We start from the raw sequence: 18,646 nt of genomic DNA on the forward strand, positions 1-18,646 counted from the left end.
TACTCACCTTTAGTTGTTTCCACTCCCATCACACTATCTTGGTAATTGTCAGCATTGAATCGTAATGCCACATCCAAAAAGTTTCATTCAGCCCTGTATCACTATTCAAGACAATAACTACACTGTTAATTTTAAATCTAAACCTAGTTCACGATTCCAATGAGGTTATTCCAGGTGAAGTTACCAATTTCTCATTCTAGTTGTTCTGAAATTTGAGTTAAATACGACTAGTTAGTGATTTAATCTATGGTATTAAGCGAATAAGGATGCTTACCCATTGTATGATGATTACATCTCCTTTCTTGAATTCCTTGTCGTTGATATTTGTCCTTAGTTGTGATTACTTTAAATCATTAGTTTTTCCCGCCTGATTCATATATTATAATCCTTTAAGTGTTTAGTATAAATGTTTAGAGAACTACCTTGAATTCTTGCAATTCCTTTGCAATCAAAATCATAATTTTTATATCACCTTCAACATATTTGCTCTGCTATAGCATCAATAATAACATATATGAGGGTTGTTATTTATATTTCTGGTCTAATAATGAAAAAAAGAAATATTGATATTCGAAAAGCTATGACGACGTTTTTTTAATATCCTCGAATAAAAATAAGTCATTTACTGTTAAACCAGGACTGTACAACTGTTTTTTTTTTGGCCGTTGCCGACTAACCTGCAATTTGTCTTTACAATAACTTAACTCTAGGTGTATATCTAGGAAAATCCATCGGTTCTAACTTAATTTTTGGTGTAATAATATTTATATATGTTATTAATACCGCCGTTTATCTATTAAACGCACCTCACTACACTACAATACACAAGATTAAACGGTTCGATTTTTTTCAGTCTGTGTCCTGTTCTAGTTATCTAAGAGTTCTCCTTGCAATTCTCTTGATTTCCTAGGTGACCTTTCTGTCTTTTAATTTAGAAATTTTAAGAAGAAAATTTAGAGTATCGCACGAAATGGCGTTCTCGACATTTAAAACTATTTCGGCTGGAGTTCCACAAAGTAGCGTCTTAGGACCTCTCCTATATCTGCTCTAGACTGCTGACATTCCAACAACAAAAGAAACACTACTTGGAACCTTTGCTGACGACTGAGGCAGTAGAAAAAATACAAGTGAGAGTCAACAAAATCTACAAATGGACGAAAGATTGGAAAATTCAACTTAATAGCTGTCCTAATCTGTCCACGTTAATTTTGCATTGCGGCGAAATAATAATAACTTAAGTATATCACCCAATGGATGCCCCATTCCTCAAACAGAATCAGCTAAATACCTCGGAATCCATCTTGACGGTAGATTAAATTGGAAACATCATGTTAGACAAAAAACAAAACACATTAGAACCAAAATAAAACAACTATACTGGTTAGTCGGAAGATACTCTCAACTTAATCTAAAATCAAAGAGGTTGATTTATAAGACAATCATAAATCCAATTTCGACCTATGGGGTGCAAATATGGGGTTGCACTAAAAATTCAAATCAATTAGTCATCCAATGTTGTCAAAAGAAGGTTCTTCGATTGAGTATCAAAGCCAACCGCTACGTAACCGACGAATGACTGCACGAATACCTGAAAATCAAATGGATTTACGAAGTTATCCAAGATTTCGCCTTGAAACACGAAATATTACTAAATCATACTAACGTGGAAGCAATACAACTGCTGAACAGCACACAGGATGTCAGGAGATTGAAGCGAACCAAACCATACGAACTTATATAAAGTGTATACCTTTAGTGTAAACTATAGCTATAAGTTACTATAATCTTATAATTGAGGAATACATATTGATGTATTTTCTCGCACTAGTCTTGCTTGTGAATTAATCCAAGTACAAATGAAATATAGCATATCTAATAAAGATGTTATCAAAAAAAATTTGCCGGTTGTAATTTTCGTGTGGTCTCTTCGCTATTATCTCCAACAGCAAGAATCGTAGTGTCATCAGCAAATGTAGCCATCATGATTGCATTTGTAGTATATCACATGTGTAGAGTAGATAGAGAAGGCTACCCGTCTGGTACGTCGCACACATCCATCACGCTCTTGAGCAACGTAAAAAGCTTGGAGCAGTCCTCCTGGACCTAACCAAAGCCTTCGACAAGGTCTGGCACGATTGTTTTATCGCAAAATGCGTGCGGTTAGGCCTCCCTGAAGACCTAACCTCTCTCATCAAGTCCTACCTATCGAACACATCTTTCCAGGTCAAGATCAGGAAAACACTTTCCAGTCGAAAACTGGCATACTCCAGTCTTATTTAACGTCTTTATTTCCGATCTTTTGATAAAAGGACACATTGACGTCGCGTTTTATGCTGACCAGACTGCTTTCTTCTCGGCCTCCAGGTTCGAGGTTACAATTCATGAATGTTTACAGAAGCAGCTCGATCATGCGGTCAAATAGTTCAAATTCTGAAGGTTGCAAATTAACCCCCTGAAAACCCAGGTCATCATTTTCCATAAGAAGCGTTACGCATTGCACGTCTCGCAACTTAAGATCGACACCGCAAGAATTTTATGGCTGAATAATGTCACGTACTTTTTCCACTTCCAGGTTTCCACTTCGACCGTCGGTTCGGTTGGCATTCCCAAATCCAGAAAAGTTTGGGAATAGCAGACCTGCTATCTTCTCGGATCTACCCTTCTAGCAGACTTCCCATCTCCATCAAATGCTTATTTTACAAGATGTTAATTCGGTCCGTGTTCCTCTACGGATCTAATGTCTACTTTGTTACTAAATTTGTTACATCCAACCAGGTGAAACGGCTTTAAGTTTTCCAGAATAAACTCCTTAGGAGAATCTTAAACGCTCCGTGGTTTATTAGAAATAATCAAATTTATAGGGAAATTGACACTCCAAAAAGCAATCACTTCATATCTCGATCATACCACAAACAACAACTCAGCTCAAGTTCTTCTGAAAACGCGCTTGTTCGCGAGCTTGTCGACATGCTGAGAGCTTAGCACCGCGTCATCGCTAACCTCCTCCTTTTCCAGGCTGAAACGACCTCATCCGTCGCGGCAGTCATAACTTTTGCCCCCATACAACAGTATCCAGTAGTGTGTTAACTCAAGTTCGCGAATCAATAGTTAGTTTCACTCTCTGTTATTTCACCGGATGCTCGTGCTCATTAACGGCTGCCCGATTAGCGGATCCCATATCCTCAAATATAATGCAGTAGCAGTAGCGACCCACAGGGGTCAACTGCGAGACGGTTTCGGTTGAGTGTATTAGTAATCTGGGCTTACCAATACACTCAGTCTCACATAACCCGGTCCAACTTGTCACTCCAGGGCAAATCTCCGCAACCAGGTATTCGTCATGCATTCCATCGCCTGGTTTTAGGCCAGTACAAGAAAAAGGATGTACGAGTAAAATATTTGTCCTAATACACTTCCTTGTGGTCCACCTCCTTTAGCTTCTTTATTGTAGAGTAGGCTTTCTCGTGTTTGGCTCTAAACATTCTAGCTGTAGCTAAGATTTTCAGTAACTTATAAAATGCCGTCATACCTTATCGAAGGCTTCTGTCGCATCTAAGAATATAGCTGAACATATCTTTAGGCCTTCATAGGCTTTTTCGATTTATTATGTTATTCTATGCATCTAGTCAATTGTCAAATGTTTGGTAACAAACCCAAACTGATGTGTAGATATGTATTTTCTATTAGGTTAAACTACAATTTATTGTTTTTTTCAGGGTAAATACTTTGCAAGCATCATCAAGGAGGTATGCAGCGATTTGGAAGAATCAAAATATCAAAACGCAGAACTTCGTTTGAGTATATACGGCAAGAGCAAGGATGAATGGGATAAATTAGCCGCTTGGGCAATAGATTCCAACGTATACTCCGACAATGTTCGTTGGCTAATCCAAACTCCAAGACTTTTGTAAGTATTTTTGGTTTCCAATCACAGAATAATTTTAACAGCACTTATATGAACTAACCTTAAAATTCTAAGTTTAACCCATCTAACCTTAAAATTGTCAATTATCAAAAAAGCTCTTTAATATAAAATATATTTCACATAATTATACCAAAGCACATAATCAAATCATATTTAAATATCTATTTTTGCTATCAATTAAAATGTTAATTTATTCTGAACGAAGTAACATGAAATGTCCGTAGCCAGTTAGGAAAAATTTGAATATAGAAATTATTTAAAATAATTCTTGATATTTTCTAAATCAAGAGGCATAAATATTAAAAGAAACCGTTTTCTATTTTTAATATTTATAATGTTATTCGATCCAATGGCGAGCATTACCACCACGACTAAACCTTTTGTTTTTATTTTAGTCATTACGCTCCTGATGGATCGATTCATTTCAGGTTTGTTCCTATTTGTTTGCTCCCCCCTGTCAAGCGAATAACGTTATTTACTTATTTATTTGCAATATGGGTCGTAGATGTTTGCTGTTTCTGGGACTATGTTACTCAAACAATTTCTATATTCGATTTATTGGGAATGCACCGCATTTTAATTTTATTTTAGAGGAACCAGTTTTCGTGGATTGTTATTGTTGTTACGATTGAGTTGATCAAGTAGGCTAAAAATAAAATAATTGCTTTGCTGCACTGGCGTTGTTGTCGCGAATAAACTTTTTAATTTCGGAAATATTTATGCTGTACTAGCTGACCCGGCAAACTTCGTACTGCCTCAATCGATTAATAAAAGTCCTAATAATCCATAATTAATAAAAAAAAATGCTCGGTATGAATGAATTCGATTAACTACACATGATTGTTTCATACTTAAAAAACAGAGTTTTCCTGAAATACTGGCTATTTATAAGGTTTCATTTGATATTTACAGACACACACAGATATGATACAGTTTGTTAATCAATTTAAAGCTTTCTGATAAACTAAATTTTTGTTTAGTTTTGTGGTGCGTAAATAAACAAAGATGACGGTTTCCCGACGCGCGAACACGTGACGTATAATTGTCCATGCGCGAGACAGGGAAACTCCAAGTTGATTCCGCAAACTTCCAATGACTGGCCTTGAGATTTATTTATGGTCATCGCAAAGGCCAGACGTACTGGAAATTGTAAACTTTTAAAATCGAATGGTAAATCCGTTGGAATCATCGGTATACGCGGGATCAAGACATCCTCTCCTTTGTATTTTCCCTTTATGATTGTTGCCTCAATGACGTTATTCATCATCTTTTTCACAGCCAGTCTTGGACCACTGCACAGTCGATCTTGATTAATGTTACGCAGCATGATGACAACTGATCCTAGTTTTAACCTCAAATTGTGAGGTGGGCAATTTCAGTGAATTTAAAAACTCCGTGGGATAGTGGACTACGTCGTCCTGGTTCATAACGATCTCGATTGATTTGAAGGAAACCAACTGTCCTCGAAGAAAATTCTGAATGATATCATTGAGATCCTCAATGATACCATTCAATACCTCATTTCCCGTTATGGTCTCAGCAATCAGGTCTCTTGGGTATCACTTGGAACATTTGCCGTCAACCATATAGGGTGAATTGTAGTTGAAAACTCCGCTAGGTCCATCTATCGTGCGTTTGGTAACTACTGCATGCAATTTTGGGTCAACTGTGGGAAAGTGGGCATGAAATTGTCCTGTATAATATGTATAGCGCCAAATGATGTCATCTGGAAACAGCTGTTATATTTCTGAATGTTGGCCAAGAAGTGCTTAGAATCATTTTCAATCCCGGAAACTAAAGAGCGCAATGGATCTGGTGGTGGGACCAATTGTAGCAATTTTCTTTTGCCAGCACAACATAATCCAGTATATTCACCACTGTATTTTAACGCCTTGCAATATTTACAAATTATTGTCATTTCCCCATTTGTTACCGATTTGTCGACATAATAATCTATTGCATCATACGTGGAATTCAGCTCGTTCCAAGATCACAGGAGCATTGTGTCTGCGGAATCGCTCAGTTTCATTATGTCGTGATCGCTGTTGTTACATTTTTTTTATTTTTTTTTTATAATTATATACATTGTTACTAGTCGTTGCCGACTAACCTACAATTTGTCCTTATAATAGCTTAAATCTAGGTATATATCTAATAGGACTCATCAGTCCTACATAGTCTCTAACATAATAATAATTGTTTTAACACTTTGAGTTTTTTCTAATGCACCTCACTGCACTACACTACAACACACTACACAAGTTCAAATGGTTTGGTCCTTTTGAGTCTGCGTCCGGTTTTGGTGTTGTCCAAGAGTTGTAATACTTCGAAATTAACATGAGAGTGAAGTCTCTCCTCATGTCTCTTTGCAATTCTTTTAATTTCTTGATTGACAGTCGGTATCTGAAGATCTCGATGTAAATAAATGGTCCGGTAATATCTGGGTGCACCTACGATGCTTCTTAGGACTTTGTTCTGGAAAACTTGTATTAGATTTATGTTGCTTTTTGCGGAACATCCCCATAATTGTATTCCGTATGTCCATATAGGTTTTAATATTTGTTTATATAGAAGTAATTTATTATGTATAGTTAATTGAGATTTTCTTCCAATTAGCCAATACATTTTTCTATATTTTAACTCAAGTTCTTTTCTTTTCTTTTTGACATGTTCCTTCCACCGTAGTTTTGCATCAAGTGTCATTCCGAGATACTTAGCATTATTGCTGTATGGTATGACAGTGTGGTTTATGGTCAATGGTGTAAGCGCGGCCTGTTTATAGGTGAATTGAACATGCACAGATTTGTTTTGGTTAATTTGTATTTTCCAGATTTGGGTCCATTTATTTATAGCGTCAGTAGCCTGTTGTAGTTTTCGGGTTGCTTCTTCGCTATTGTTTCCGACAGCAAGAATAGCAGTATCATCAGCAAATGTAGCCATTGTAATGTTTTCGATTTGTGGTATATCACATGTATAAAGTAGGTACAGAATTGGCCCCAGTACACTTCCTTGTGGTACACCTGCTTTAGCTTCTTTTATTGTAGAGTAAGCTTCCTCTTGTTTCACTCTAAACATTCTGGCTGTGATGTAAGATTTTAATAGTTCGGTGTGTTGCTTCGGTAATATTTTCTGTAGCTTATGGACGAGGCCTTTGTGCCATACCTTGTCGAAAGCTTGTGCTACATCTAAGAATACAGCTGAGCATACTTTATTATCTTCATAGGCTTTTTCAATAACATCTGTTATTCTATGCACTTGATCAATCGTTGAATGTTTGGTAATAAATCCAAACTGGTGTGTTGGTATTAGGTTTTTTCTCTCTATAATTGGTTTTAATCTTTTCAAGAGGAGCTTTTCAAATACCTTAGCTATCATCGGTAACAGTGAGATAGGTCGATAAGCTTTTATATCATTTGGTGATTTTCCAGGTTTTGGAACCATTATTATTTCAGCCATTTTCCAAACGTCTGGGACATATTTCAGTCGAAATGCTGCATTGATTAAGTTAGTGAGCTTTATAATACCCTTTCTTGGCAGATTGTGCAGCAATTGCCCTGTTATTAAATCATAGCCTGGTGATTTATTTGGCTTGATGTTAGTTTTAATAACGTTGGTGACTTCTTTCGGAGTTGTTAATTGAATTGTCGAATTTTCGCCGTCTATGTCCGGTAAAGTATGTTCAATTTCACTTTCGTTTGGTTTGAAAGTTTTCTCTAAATGGTCAGCGAATGCTTCTGCTTTCTCCAGGTTGCTGCGTGCCCAACTTCCATGCATGTTTCTTATCGGAGGACTATGTAGACAGGATCGTTTTAGGTATTTAGTGGCTTTCCAGAGCGAGTAGTCTGTGTTCTTGTCATCTGTTAAATTTCGTAGATAGTTATTTATGGAATTGTTTTTAATTTCCAAAATTTCCCTCTTCAACCTTTGTGTTATGTTGTTTAAGATATTCTTATTTTCAGGTGTTCTATTTTGCTGCCATTTTTTCCGTAGTTTTCGTTTTTCAGCTACCATTTCCTTGATTTCTTTCGGGTAATTTATTCCTTTGGTTGAAGTTTTAATTTCTGGAGTGTTATTCCAAGCAGCCTGTTGGATGTCTGCAACGAATTTTTCGGTTTCATAATTTAATTGGTCTTCTGTCTTAAGGGGAACATTTAGTTGAATTCGATTGTTTATTTCTTCAACAAATCCTTCCCAGTCTGTCCTCTTGTTGGTTAATGTTGGATTTTGTTGTTTTCTTATAATGTTTTCACTCAGCGTCAAAATCACAGGTGTGTGATCTGAACTTAAGTCAAAATTTTCTTCAACTTCCATGTAGTTAGTGGTTATGTTTCTAGCTATAAAGAAGTCTAACAGGTCTGGAGTTTTCTCTGGATCGGTAGGCCAATAAGTTGGTTTTCCTGTCGACATGTAACTGCACCCTAGCTCAGCAGCAGCTTTATGTAATTCATTACCTTTAGTTGTCGTCATTCTAGATCCCCATCTTGTATTTTTAGCATTGAAATCACCACCGATTATAAATTTTTCTCCTAGGTTGTTTAGAACATTCAAGTAATTTTCTTTTTTTTGGTTGTATCTTGGAGGGCTATATATGGAAGCTAATGTAACCCTGTATTTGCTAGATATAACAGTTACTGCCGTTACCTGATTTTCTGCTAAACTGAGTCCGGGTTCTTGATGATGGCATATATTATTTTTTATTATTATTGCACTTCCTCCTCTTGCTGTGTTAGCTGGATGAATGGTGTGGTAAAAGTAATATCCTCTAAATTTAATAAAGGATTCCTTTGTCAAATGGGTTTCAGATATTAAGCAAATATCTATTTTTTGCAATTCTAGGAATACTTGTAGGTCAGCGTGATGTTTCTGAATCCCATTAGCATTCCAAATTGCGATGCGGATGTCTTTACTTGCCATTTTTAGTTCTTGAGGCCACCGCCCTATTGTTTTCGAGTTTAAGTAATCTTTCAGAAAACGATTCAATAATCTTTTCCTGGTTGTCCAGCTTTGCTATAAGTTTCAATAGCAGTTCGTTGGTTGTAACGTCTTCTTTTTTTGTTTCTTTTTGAGCGGTTTGGTTTATGCTTTGAGCATAGGTCATTTCATCGTTGATTTCGTTGTACATTTTTGGTTGTTTATTTTGAGTCACTGTTTTTTGCTCTTTAGCCTGACTGATTTTATTTCTTCTCTCTTGGAATGTTTTCGCAACTACGCATCCTCTGTAGCTTGCTGGATGCGCTTCATTGCAATTCGCACATTTCGCTTTTGTTCCTTTGGGTTTTTTGCATTCTCCCGTGATGTGTTTTCCTGAGCATTTTACACACCTTGGTTCCCTTTTACAGAATTTTTGTGTGTGTCCATGTAATTGGCATCTCTTGCACTGTGGCACAAGATTTGCCTTTCTAAGAGGTTCTATTTTTACTTCGACTCCTAGAATTTGTTTAATTTCATAAATTGCTTTTATGTCCGTGTTATGTTGGAATGATAACATAAACAGTGGTAAAGGCTTCTTCTGGACAACTATTTCTCCATTGTTATTTTTATTTCGTTCTTTTTTCAGGATATTTGTGACGTCAGTACATTTAAGTCCATTTTTTATTAACTCTTCCACTATTTTAGTAGTTTTAGCTGTCGGTGGAAGCCCTCTTGCCATTACTTTAATGTCTCTGGTTTGCTTATCTTCATACGAGTGCCATTGTAATTTTAGGAATTCCAAGCACTCAGCAATTTTCGTAAAAGTTTTACGACATTCGGCGTTTAATTTGATTTGTGCTGTTGTTACATAACAACTCATTAAATTCTAAGCCTATCTACTTCATTGCCACTCTCTAAAGAATGCAATTCTGACATAGCAATACGACTATTTTTCTTGATCTGTCTCTCTTTGGTTATTAGTGCGGTTGGCACGTGGGATTCGCACATTTGATTAACTGCGATGACCTAAGTCTTCTCCTCGGCATCGTAAATTCTAATTAATAAAAGTGAGAAAAGTTCTCGCGCACATAGATTGTCGGATTCGATCCTCGACATCAAAGAAAAAAGAAAATTGTTGTTTTTATTTAATTTCGAGCATTTTCGCATTTATTCACCTTTTAAACCTTCCCTGGACTTCCACAAATAATTCAAGACCAAAATTATCCAAATCGGTCCAGCCGTTCTCGAGTTTTAGCGAGACTAACGAATTACGATTCATTTATATATATATATATATATATATATATATATATATATATATATATATATATATATATATATATATATATATATATATATAGGTATCCAGAATCTAAGATTGTGGCTTATATAATCACACATCCTGTATTTTTTACCTCTTTATCCATGCTTCAACAATATCATGCTATCTTCAACAGTATTCTTCAACTGGCTTGCTTGCTCAATATTTTATAAATCTTTATGAGTCAATAAATTAGCCTTTTCAAATTGCCACTTAAATTATCTTGGGTCTCATCCAGTATCCAGTATAGAATCCATTGGTATTTTAGCAGCTAGTTTAACTGCAATTATATTTTTATCTTATTTTGGTAATTGACCTTTTGATACATTCTTATGAATTCCCGATCGATGACGCTTGCTTAGTGGTAATATTTTTGTTAAATTAGGAACCTCCAACCTTGAAAATATTCAAACAAGCTAAACTTCAATGTTTTTTGTTCAATTTTAACATTGTTGGATGATTATATGATCAACGAGCTGTGATTTTGATGAGATATATTTATATAGAGGACATCGAGTCATATTTATCTGTATTTTTACTTTCGCAGGGTCAACTATGCCTAAAATATAATGAACTTGCTATATAGAAGTAAATCCAAGTTGCAAAATTAAAATTAAAATTTACTAGATATTCACCTGGATGGAATATTCTCATATGTCTCTTCAGATTAGAAATGTTATAAAAGCTTCTTTGGCAATATTATTCACCAATCGATGATTTTTCAAGAACAAATAAACTATAAACAACAAAATGATTAACTTTACAAATAAAGTTCTTAGAAGTGCCAGAGTTAAACCCAAAATGACCGCTGTAATTCGTTGGTTTATACCTCTCGATTGTTTATAAATGGCAGCGTGGCAAAATCAAACGGAAAGTACCGAAGTTTACCGAATACCCCACGATTCTCCAAAATTAGTCACTACTATATTTTACTCTATTATAACGAAATTGTGTTACAAAATTAAATTATAAGAAGCAAATATGAAGAACTATTAACGATGAAGCAACATCAAGGACAAAAAACTGAACCAGTGTGGAATTATCCCAAAAAGTCATTAGTGGATGCAGCGAAGTTGACCTGTGGCATTACCAAAAGAAGAAATCCCGGAGAAACTATCGGAAAGAAAAGCCAACCAAAAAATGCGAATTATACAAAAAAGCAGAGGACGAGTAAAATGATTGATAGAAGAGGCAAAAAAGAGAACCTGGATACAACTAGGAGAAAGGTTGAAAACAACCAGTAAAGGAAACTTAAAACGTTTTACATATTTTTAAAAGATTTTAGAAGAGAAAAAGTATATGATTCCAGACACATAAAAGATAAAAAGGAGACATAATAACCGAAGAAATACTTTCAGGAATAACTTTATCAGTTTTGAACGTTTTTCAATCCCCTGCATATGAGTATATATGAGTCGCATTAGTTGTCAATTGTATAGGTTTAATTAACGATTTGGTTAAGTTGGAACAGCTTGTAATGAATATTTTTTTTCCATTCCTACCAATCATTACGCATTACCTTCCCTGGGATTAATTCAGCCTTTAATACAGTTTGTGATACTTCTCCGTGCGTCCATTGGTATTTTAGGATCATTGGTTTCAAAATAGCTAGATTTTGGTTCGTTCCTGCAACTATACAAAAATGAAAACACGGTCTATTGAATTTTTCACGTTTAATTAATCTAGAAGTCAAAACATCAGAATTAAAAATTTAATTCGAACTAAAATTTTCAATAAAGAATAGAGTTAGAATGATTTAATTGCGTTTGGTTATTGAAGAGCTTTGATTTGTTTGTTTGGAATCACTATTTATTGCTAAAACCATTTATAAGAATCGTAGGAAGCAAACTTGAACACCACTTGTTATATACTTACTTGATAAATTATATAATTTTTATATAAAAAAAGTAAATTTTCTACATATCAATGGGGTTCCTCTAAAATATTACAATATAATTTGTTGTATCAATTAGTTTTTTTTTATTTGAAAATATGTAAGTCTAGGAAAATTATTGCAATTTACTACCAATAGATTCTGTGCTGAATAACGCTATACCTTCTGCCACAAAGGTACAGAGAATTGGTTAATAAAACACTTGTTTGAATCGACCAGATCTATACCAGATAGTTGTTAAATAGTATTTGTTTAATTTTTGCTCAGAAATTCGTTCGCAGTGATAACTTTATGAGATAGTGCATTGTCGTGATGCAAAACCCAACAACTTCTTTTCACAAATCTAGCTTTTATCTTAAATAACGATTTTCAGTCACCCTTTCCTTGTCTTTAACTATGTCACGTATGTAACAATGTTCAGCTAAAGACGCGAAAAGACGTTCAGAGCGAGGAAAATATTTTACAGTATTTTTAGAAATTCGAATCATTGTAATGTATAGGGACCAATTTTGTATTCAATATTTTTATCCTTTGTAGAACTAGCAAAAACCTTTAAGATTAATTGACAAACTCTAAATTCAATATGAAAAAATATACGAGTATGACAAATATAAATTCTACATATTTATATCAACTGTTAAAAAATATATTTCAGAAAATATAAATAGTATTTTATTCAGTTCGTTGATATTCCTGCTAAAACTTCTTATTCAATTCGTTAGTATATTAATATTAGTTTTGCAATATCAATTCCTATCGGCTGCTGCGCAATTTTAATAATCTAATGAAAAGCAGTAACACAAACAGTGTTGCAGTATTTCTTTACTCTTGATATCGTTCCAGCAAAATCATATGTATTGTCATTAAATCGTAAATTTAGTTATAAAACCACTCTTTTTAAATATTAATTATTTGGAATTTTACTTCATATCTTATTACTCACTGTCGTGATAAAATGTATCCTCAGCTGGCTGTGAAATTTCTTCCCACTTCTTCACCAGAATCTTGGATCTGTGTAATAAAGTCAAGATTAAAAATCATAATTCTAGATCAGCTACTGTCAATTTTAATGTGAAACAAATGCCACCAATATAATCATGTGTCCTCTTTGTCTGCATACTTCACTTCAAGAGTTACCTAACTTATTGAGAGTTGACTTATCAGCACTATTAATATACTGTTTAATAATCTCTATTTTGTATTAGATGGTTTTTGCATTTTTAACTTTAAAAGGACATTAATTCAGAAAATTGATTAGAACATCCTTGAATATTCTATCATATATCATATTATAACTGAAAACTGTTATTTTATGTAGAGAAATGCATTAAATTACAGATTATGTAGAGAAATATTTGTATTCAAATAATGGCCAATTTTAATAAATATATTGCTTTTGTTTAATCACTTTTGTAATGGGGGTATAGAGAATATGGTACCCATTTATTGCACAATAAAATTTCCTAGATCTGTCTGAATAAAATTATTTTAACTAATACTAATTCATACAACAATTATTTTATTTATGACTATAATTCTGACTGCATGATCCATCACTTTTATTACTATTTTGTTGTAATAACCACCTTTACAGAAACTATAATCTAATTATGTGTGCTTATTTATTTCCAGTGATATCTTCAAACTGAACAAGGTGCTCACCAACTTCCAGCAGGTAATCGATAACATCTTCCTGCCCCTGTTTGAGGTCACAGCCAAACCCAGTTCTCATCCCAACCTACACAAATTTCTTCAGTATGTTATCGGGTTTGACTCAGTAGATGACGAGAGCAAGCCCGAGAAGAACCCACTGTTTGACAAGGATACACCGAAGCCCGAAGAATGGAGAGACGATGAGAATCCCAATTATGCTTATTATATGTATTATATGTATGCGAATTTGGCTGTGCTCAATCATTTTAGAGCAGAAAAAGGTCTTCCCACGTTTGTACTGCGGCCTCATTGTGGTGAAGCCGGTCCAGTCCAGCACTTGGTGTGTGGATACATGTTGTCCGAAAACATATCTCACGGACTTCTATTAAGAAAAGTCCCAGTGTTACAATATCTTTATTATCTGGCCCAGATCGGCATCGCCATGTCACCACTCTCTAACAACAGTCTATTCTTGAACTATCATCGCAATCCCTTACCAGAATATCTTGCCAGAGGTTTAGTAGTATCGCTCTCCACCGATGACCCTCTTCAGTTCCACTTTACCAAGGAACCTCTGATGGAAGAGTACTCAATTGCTGCTCAAGTATGGAAACTATCTAGTTGTGACATGTGCGAGCTGGCTAGGAACAGTGTGCTGATGTCCGGATTCCCGCACAAGACGAAGCAGTACTGGCTAGGACCTAACTACACGAAAGAGGGTGTTGCCGGTAATGATATAGCCAGGACGAATGTACCAGACATTCGAGTCGCTTTTCGATACGAAACTCTGATAGACGAACTGTCCAACATATTCAAGAACTTCAAGCTGGAGATGGAGTACCGAGACCAACAACAGAAATAAGTACCACCCCTCGTCGGGTAATACCACCACATCGGTGGAAACTTAACATTTTATACCACAAATATGTACTAGTATTAGGTCTTTATGTTCAATGGTAACTCTTATTCGATTATATCGCATTTCCATTTACTAACAGTCAGACCAGACAGAAAATCTTTATAATGTGATTAAGACTGCGCTGGATATCATTCATGTTAACACTTCAATGTTTACCTGATCAAGAAAATGTGTGTTCACCGTTAAAATTGGCAAGTTTGGGATGGTGTCGATGGATAACAAAGCAGACTTATGGACTCGGACTATATTGGACATCATTCTTTTTGATGTTTCATGGTTGTATAATTATTCAATTTAATATCTCAATGTTTACCTGATCCAGAAAATGTATGTATGTGTTTGGAATGGTGTTGATTGATAACAGAACAAACTTGGGATTTTCCCTGTCTGAGACTTTACTGGACATCATTCCTCTTGATGTTTCATTTACCCCCTCAAATATATGTCATTAAATATAACAATCCTGATAAGGTTTACGGGACGGAAATTTTCTTTAATTTTATCAAATCATTAAACATAATTTACTATGTTGCTAGATTGACTGTTGAACATCTTTAAATACCTTGATCTGAAACTTTTAAATGAAGCACCAGTACTGAAAATGCTACTAATATCTAATATAGTTCCCAAATAGTAGAAACTCTTTAATATAAAACTCTTATTCAATATCACCATTTCAGTAATAGTATGTTTAATATTAATTCATCAAGTAGTTTTTGGAATTATCAGGATTCAGTCATTATTAATTAATACATACATTAACATTAAATGTATACTAAATAGAATTCATTGATTATTAATATTATTTTACTTGTCTGTATTAATATGAAGTCAGTTTTGCTAAACAGACAACAAACTACTACCCTCTCAAATAGTATTGAGTTGTTTAATTATTTATAATGTTACTATACACCAACTAGTAAACTAAATTACACCCTTTAGTAGGTATTTCTTCTCTAACGACACCACACATATTTTGATTGGCAGGTTGGATGAAAATGTACCTTCCCAAAGTAGCCCCTATTCTATTTGTTTTATATAGATTCTCATACAATTGCCTCATCTTCATACCTCACCATACCCAGCAAAACGTATATCCTGTTAGTTTCACATGAATAACAATTCCTGAAAAAGTATGTGATGTTCTACAGCCTTATATTATTGGATATAACGAAAGTGGATTTACAATCATCTAATTTGATTAGATTTTATATATTTTTATATATTTTTTGCTTAAACAATTTATTACGATTTGTAATTGACGGTTAATAGCGTTGTACGAATCAAGAAATAGTTTTAACTGTTTTATACATAATTGTAGACAAGGCTAGATATGACTGAAAACACTATTATTGTGTATTTTGTTTTATATTAATGTTTAAACATGTAGAACGTTCTGTTTAATAAATGAATTAAAATGTCTATAGTTTTATTTTCAAATAATTTAGCCATATTTAACTACCTTCTTAAATTTTATTTCGTTAATAACATATTAACTTTAAGTTCCAGAGCTGCCTTGATTATATTTTCAAATGCAACTGCATACATATTTGAACTCTGACTTCCTAATGGTTCAAGCTATGTTTCTTCTATCTCTTTCAGTTAATACAAGCTGTATAATATGATTAGATATCATGTTATGTCAAATAATATTTTTTTAAATTGCATGGGGCTTAGTGATTGCTGATATAACAATAAATTAATGTGTCAGAGGCTAAAATTGACACCTAAAAGTACACAAATAACAAATTTTGTCACCAGTCATATCCATTGATGTATTTCAGGATGAACTGAATTTGATATACCTCAGAAAATGATAACGTTTGTCATACCATAGCGAATCCACCATTTTGAATTATTGTCATTATTATTATTGTTATCGTAAGATTAGTAATTTGAATTAAGTCTTGGTACTAAATAAGTAGTTTCAAATAATCAATATATATATATATATGTATATATATATATATATATATATATATATATATATATATAATATATATATATATATATATATATATATATATATATATATATATATATATATATATCAAATACAAACTACAATATCCAATATAATATAAATAGTTTAAATTATATATTATTAGTGAGATATTGTTTTGAGTGGCCATCTCTAGATTAAAAATTATAATGATTTACATATTTTTTAGAAAGCCGTGAGGTCTAATGTTTATATTATCTTTATTAAGGACTTCTTAAGCTTGTACTTGTTTTATTCTATTAACTTTTTGCAATGCTTAGGGACAGTTGGATATCGCGGACAAAAGTGATTTAGTTATAAATATTCTAATCCATTTCTTAAATGGAATACAATGGATGAACAAATATATATAAAAAAACAAACAAGTATGTATATAATTACACTTTTTATTTCATCGAAAAAAAAACATTGATCGGTACAAAAATAGAATTATCAATAAGTTACTAAAGCACTTATATCTAAGAGAAATTTTTATCTTCTATCTATTCAACATGTATTCTTAATTACTATATACAATGACTAGCTGTATATGTTGTAATACTTTTTACTTCCACACCTTGGATTGTGGTATTTCGTTACATATTAAACTTGTATTTTATGGTGCAAGACACACCGCCCAAATCATAAGACTGTAAATATTAGTAAATTAATCACCTATATCTAGAATATACATTTCATGACATTATGTTTGTGAGCAAAAATTTGATCAAAATAATGAGACAATGGCGAATGCGCTGAATAAATTAATAATGAAGGCGCCGAGCGAGAGAAAATGTTTCGACAGTCTTGGGCGGCGTTGTATTGTTTCTAAGCATTTTTTGTTTTCGCTTTATATGGTTTTATAAATGACTGTCGTCTGTGGTTTCGTTAACGTCTTCGCTTTTTTCGTTGTTGTTCTTCTCTTTGGCTTCTTTTGAAGGGACGAAAAGTAGGCCGAATATATTACGGAATGGGGCTTCTATCACCAGGTAAAGGAAGAAAGCGCTTGCGAAAGACAGGACGATGTCTGAGAGGGCGTAACTGATCTGAAAGAGGATACAAATAATTAGTTTAGAAAAATCAAATAACGAACAAAGTCAGTTGTACTTACAATATCGAAATACGATGTTACGTCTGCCCCTGCTTTCTTAGCGGTTGCTCTTAGAGCTATCTGGAAATGTACCAGATAGGCACCATATACCAATTTACTTAGTGGTACCCATGGCCCCCATGACAAGGCATTATAGACCCATTTAATAGTACCGTGGCTCGCTACATACAGTACACCAACACTTCCTACGATATAAAGGCGTTATTTTGGATGGTACTTAAAATAACTGGTAATTTACCTATTGACCAGACGGTTCTATGCAATGAAGAATAAGCTGCTGCGTCCAAGGTGTCGTACTCGTAATATGGATCGTAGAAAATCACTCCTGTTAGTATGGAAACCAGCATCAGGACGATGGATATGGAGAATATTGTGTAGGATAAGACCTAGAATAGAAAGCATTTTGTTAATTTTGCGATAAACATCATAACTATTGTTAACTACATATATTATAGCTAAAAGATGGTTTCTTAAATGCTTTTGTTCAAAGAACAAACAGTTTTTGGTGTCCATAAATTACCTGAGAGATGGACAAGATGTATAGAGTCAAATGGTACAATATATTGAAATCAAACCATTTTTCATCATGTTTTTTTCTATTTTACTTTCTAAGTTGAGATACAGTCATGAAAAAAAGTTGTTGGTTTGGCAGCGATTCAATCATCGATCCATTTTTGCACTTCTTCAAAGTTTCGAAACCCGGTAGCTATGTTGTATTAATCTGAAGAATTGGTAACCAGCAGGCGCTATTCTTGTGAGTACGATGGTTAGCAAATCATAGGCATCACCTCTTCATCGTATGAAAATTTCTTCCCAGCGAGCATTGTTTTGAGATCTGAGAACAGGAAATAGTCACGGGGGGGCAGATCTGGAGAATACCGTGGATGATGATAAATTTTCGAATTGGGCTTCCAATGCCATTGCCAAAAGC

The 18,646-nt window shown here is 34.0% G+C and overlaps 2 protein-coding genes across 12 annotated transcripts in view; one reads left to right on the plus strand and one right to left on the minus strand.

The window, feature by feature from the left end:
* The window catches only part of AMPdeam (AMP deaminase), a 93,216-nt gene extending 77,171 nt beyond the window's left edge, over nucleotides 1-16,045 (plus strand). For all 11 annotated transcript variants that reach the window (XM_076411182.1, XM_076411184.1, XM_076411187.1 and 8 more), the window contains 2 exons: nucleotides 3,717-3,907; nucleotides 13,684-16,045. In XM_076411182.1, coding sequence (XP_076267297.1) covers nucleotides 3,717-3,907; nucleotides 13,684-14,566 — 1,074 coding nt within the window. In that variant the 3' untranslated portion in view covers nucleotides 14,567-16,045. The remainder of the gene's footprint in view (nucleotides 1-3,716; nucleotides 3,908-13,683) is intronic.
* Nucleotides 16,046-17,324: 1,279 nt separating this feature from the next.
* Nucleotides 17,325-18,646, minus strand: part of LOC143201540 (nose resistant to fluoxetine protein 6) — a 59,037-nt gene continuing 57,715 nt past the window's right edge. The window contains exons 10-12 of the mRNA XM_076412665.1: nucleotides 17,954-18,101; nucleotides 17,716-17,900; nucleotides 17,325-17,650 (exon numbers count right to left, since the gene is read on the minus strand). Coding sequence (XP_076268780.1) covers nucleotides 17,465-17,650; nucleotides 17,716-17,900; nucleotides 17,954-18,101 — 519 coding nt within the window. The 3' untranslated portion in view covers nucleotides 17,325-17,464. The remainder of the gene's footprint in view (nucleotides 17,651-17,715; nucleotides 17,901-17,953; nucleotides 18,102-18,646) is intronic.

The sequence above is a fragment of the Rhynchophorus ferrugineus genome, unplaced genomic scaffold (assembly GCF_030347505.1).
Source record: "Rhynchophorus ferrugineus isolate W39M unplaced genomic scaffold, kcgeb_rfMv2 rfM8, whole genome shotgun sequence".
Classification (NCBI taxonomy): domain Eukaryota; kingdom Metazoa; phylum Arthropoda; class Insecta; order Coleoptera; family Curculionidae; genus Rhynchophorus; species Rhynchophorus ferrugineus.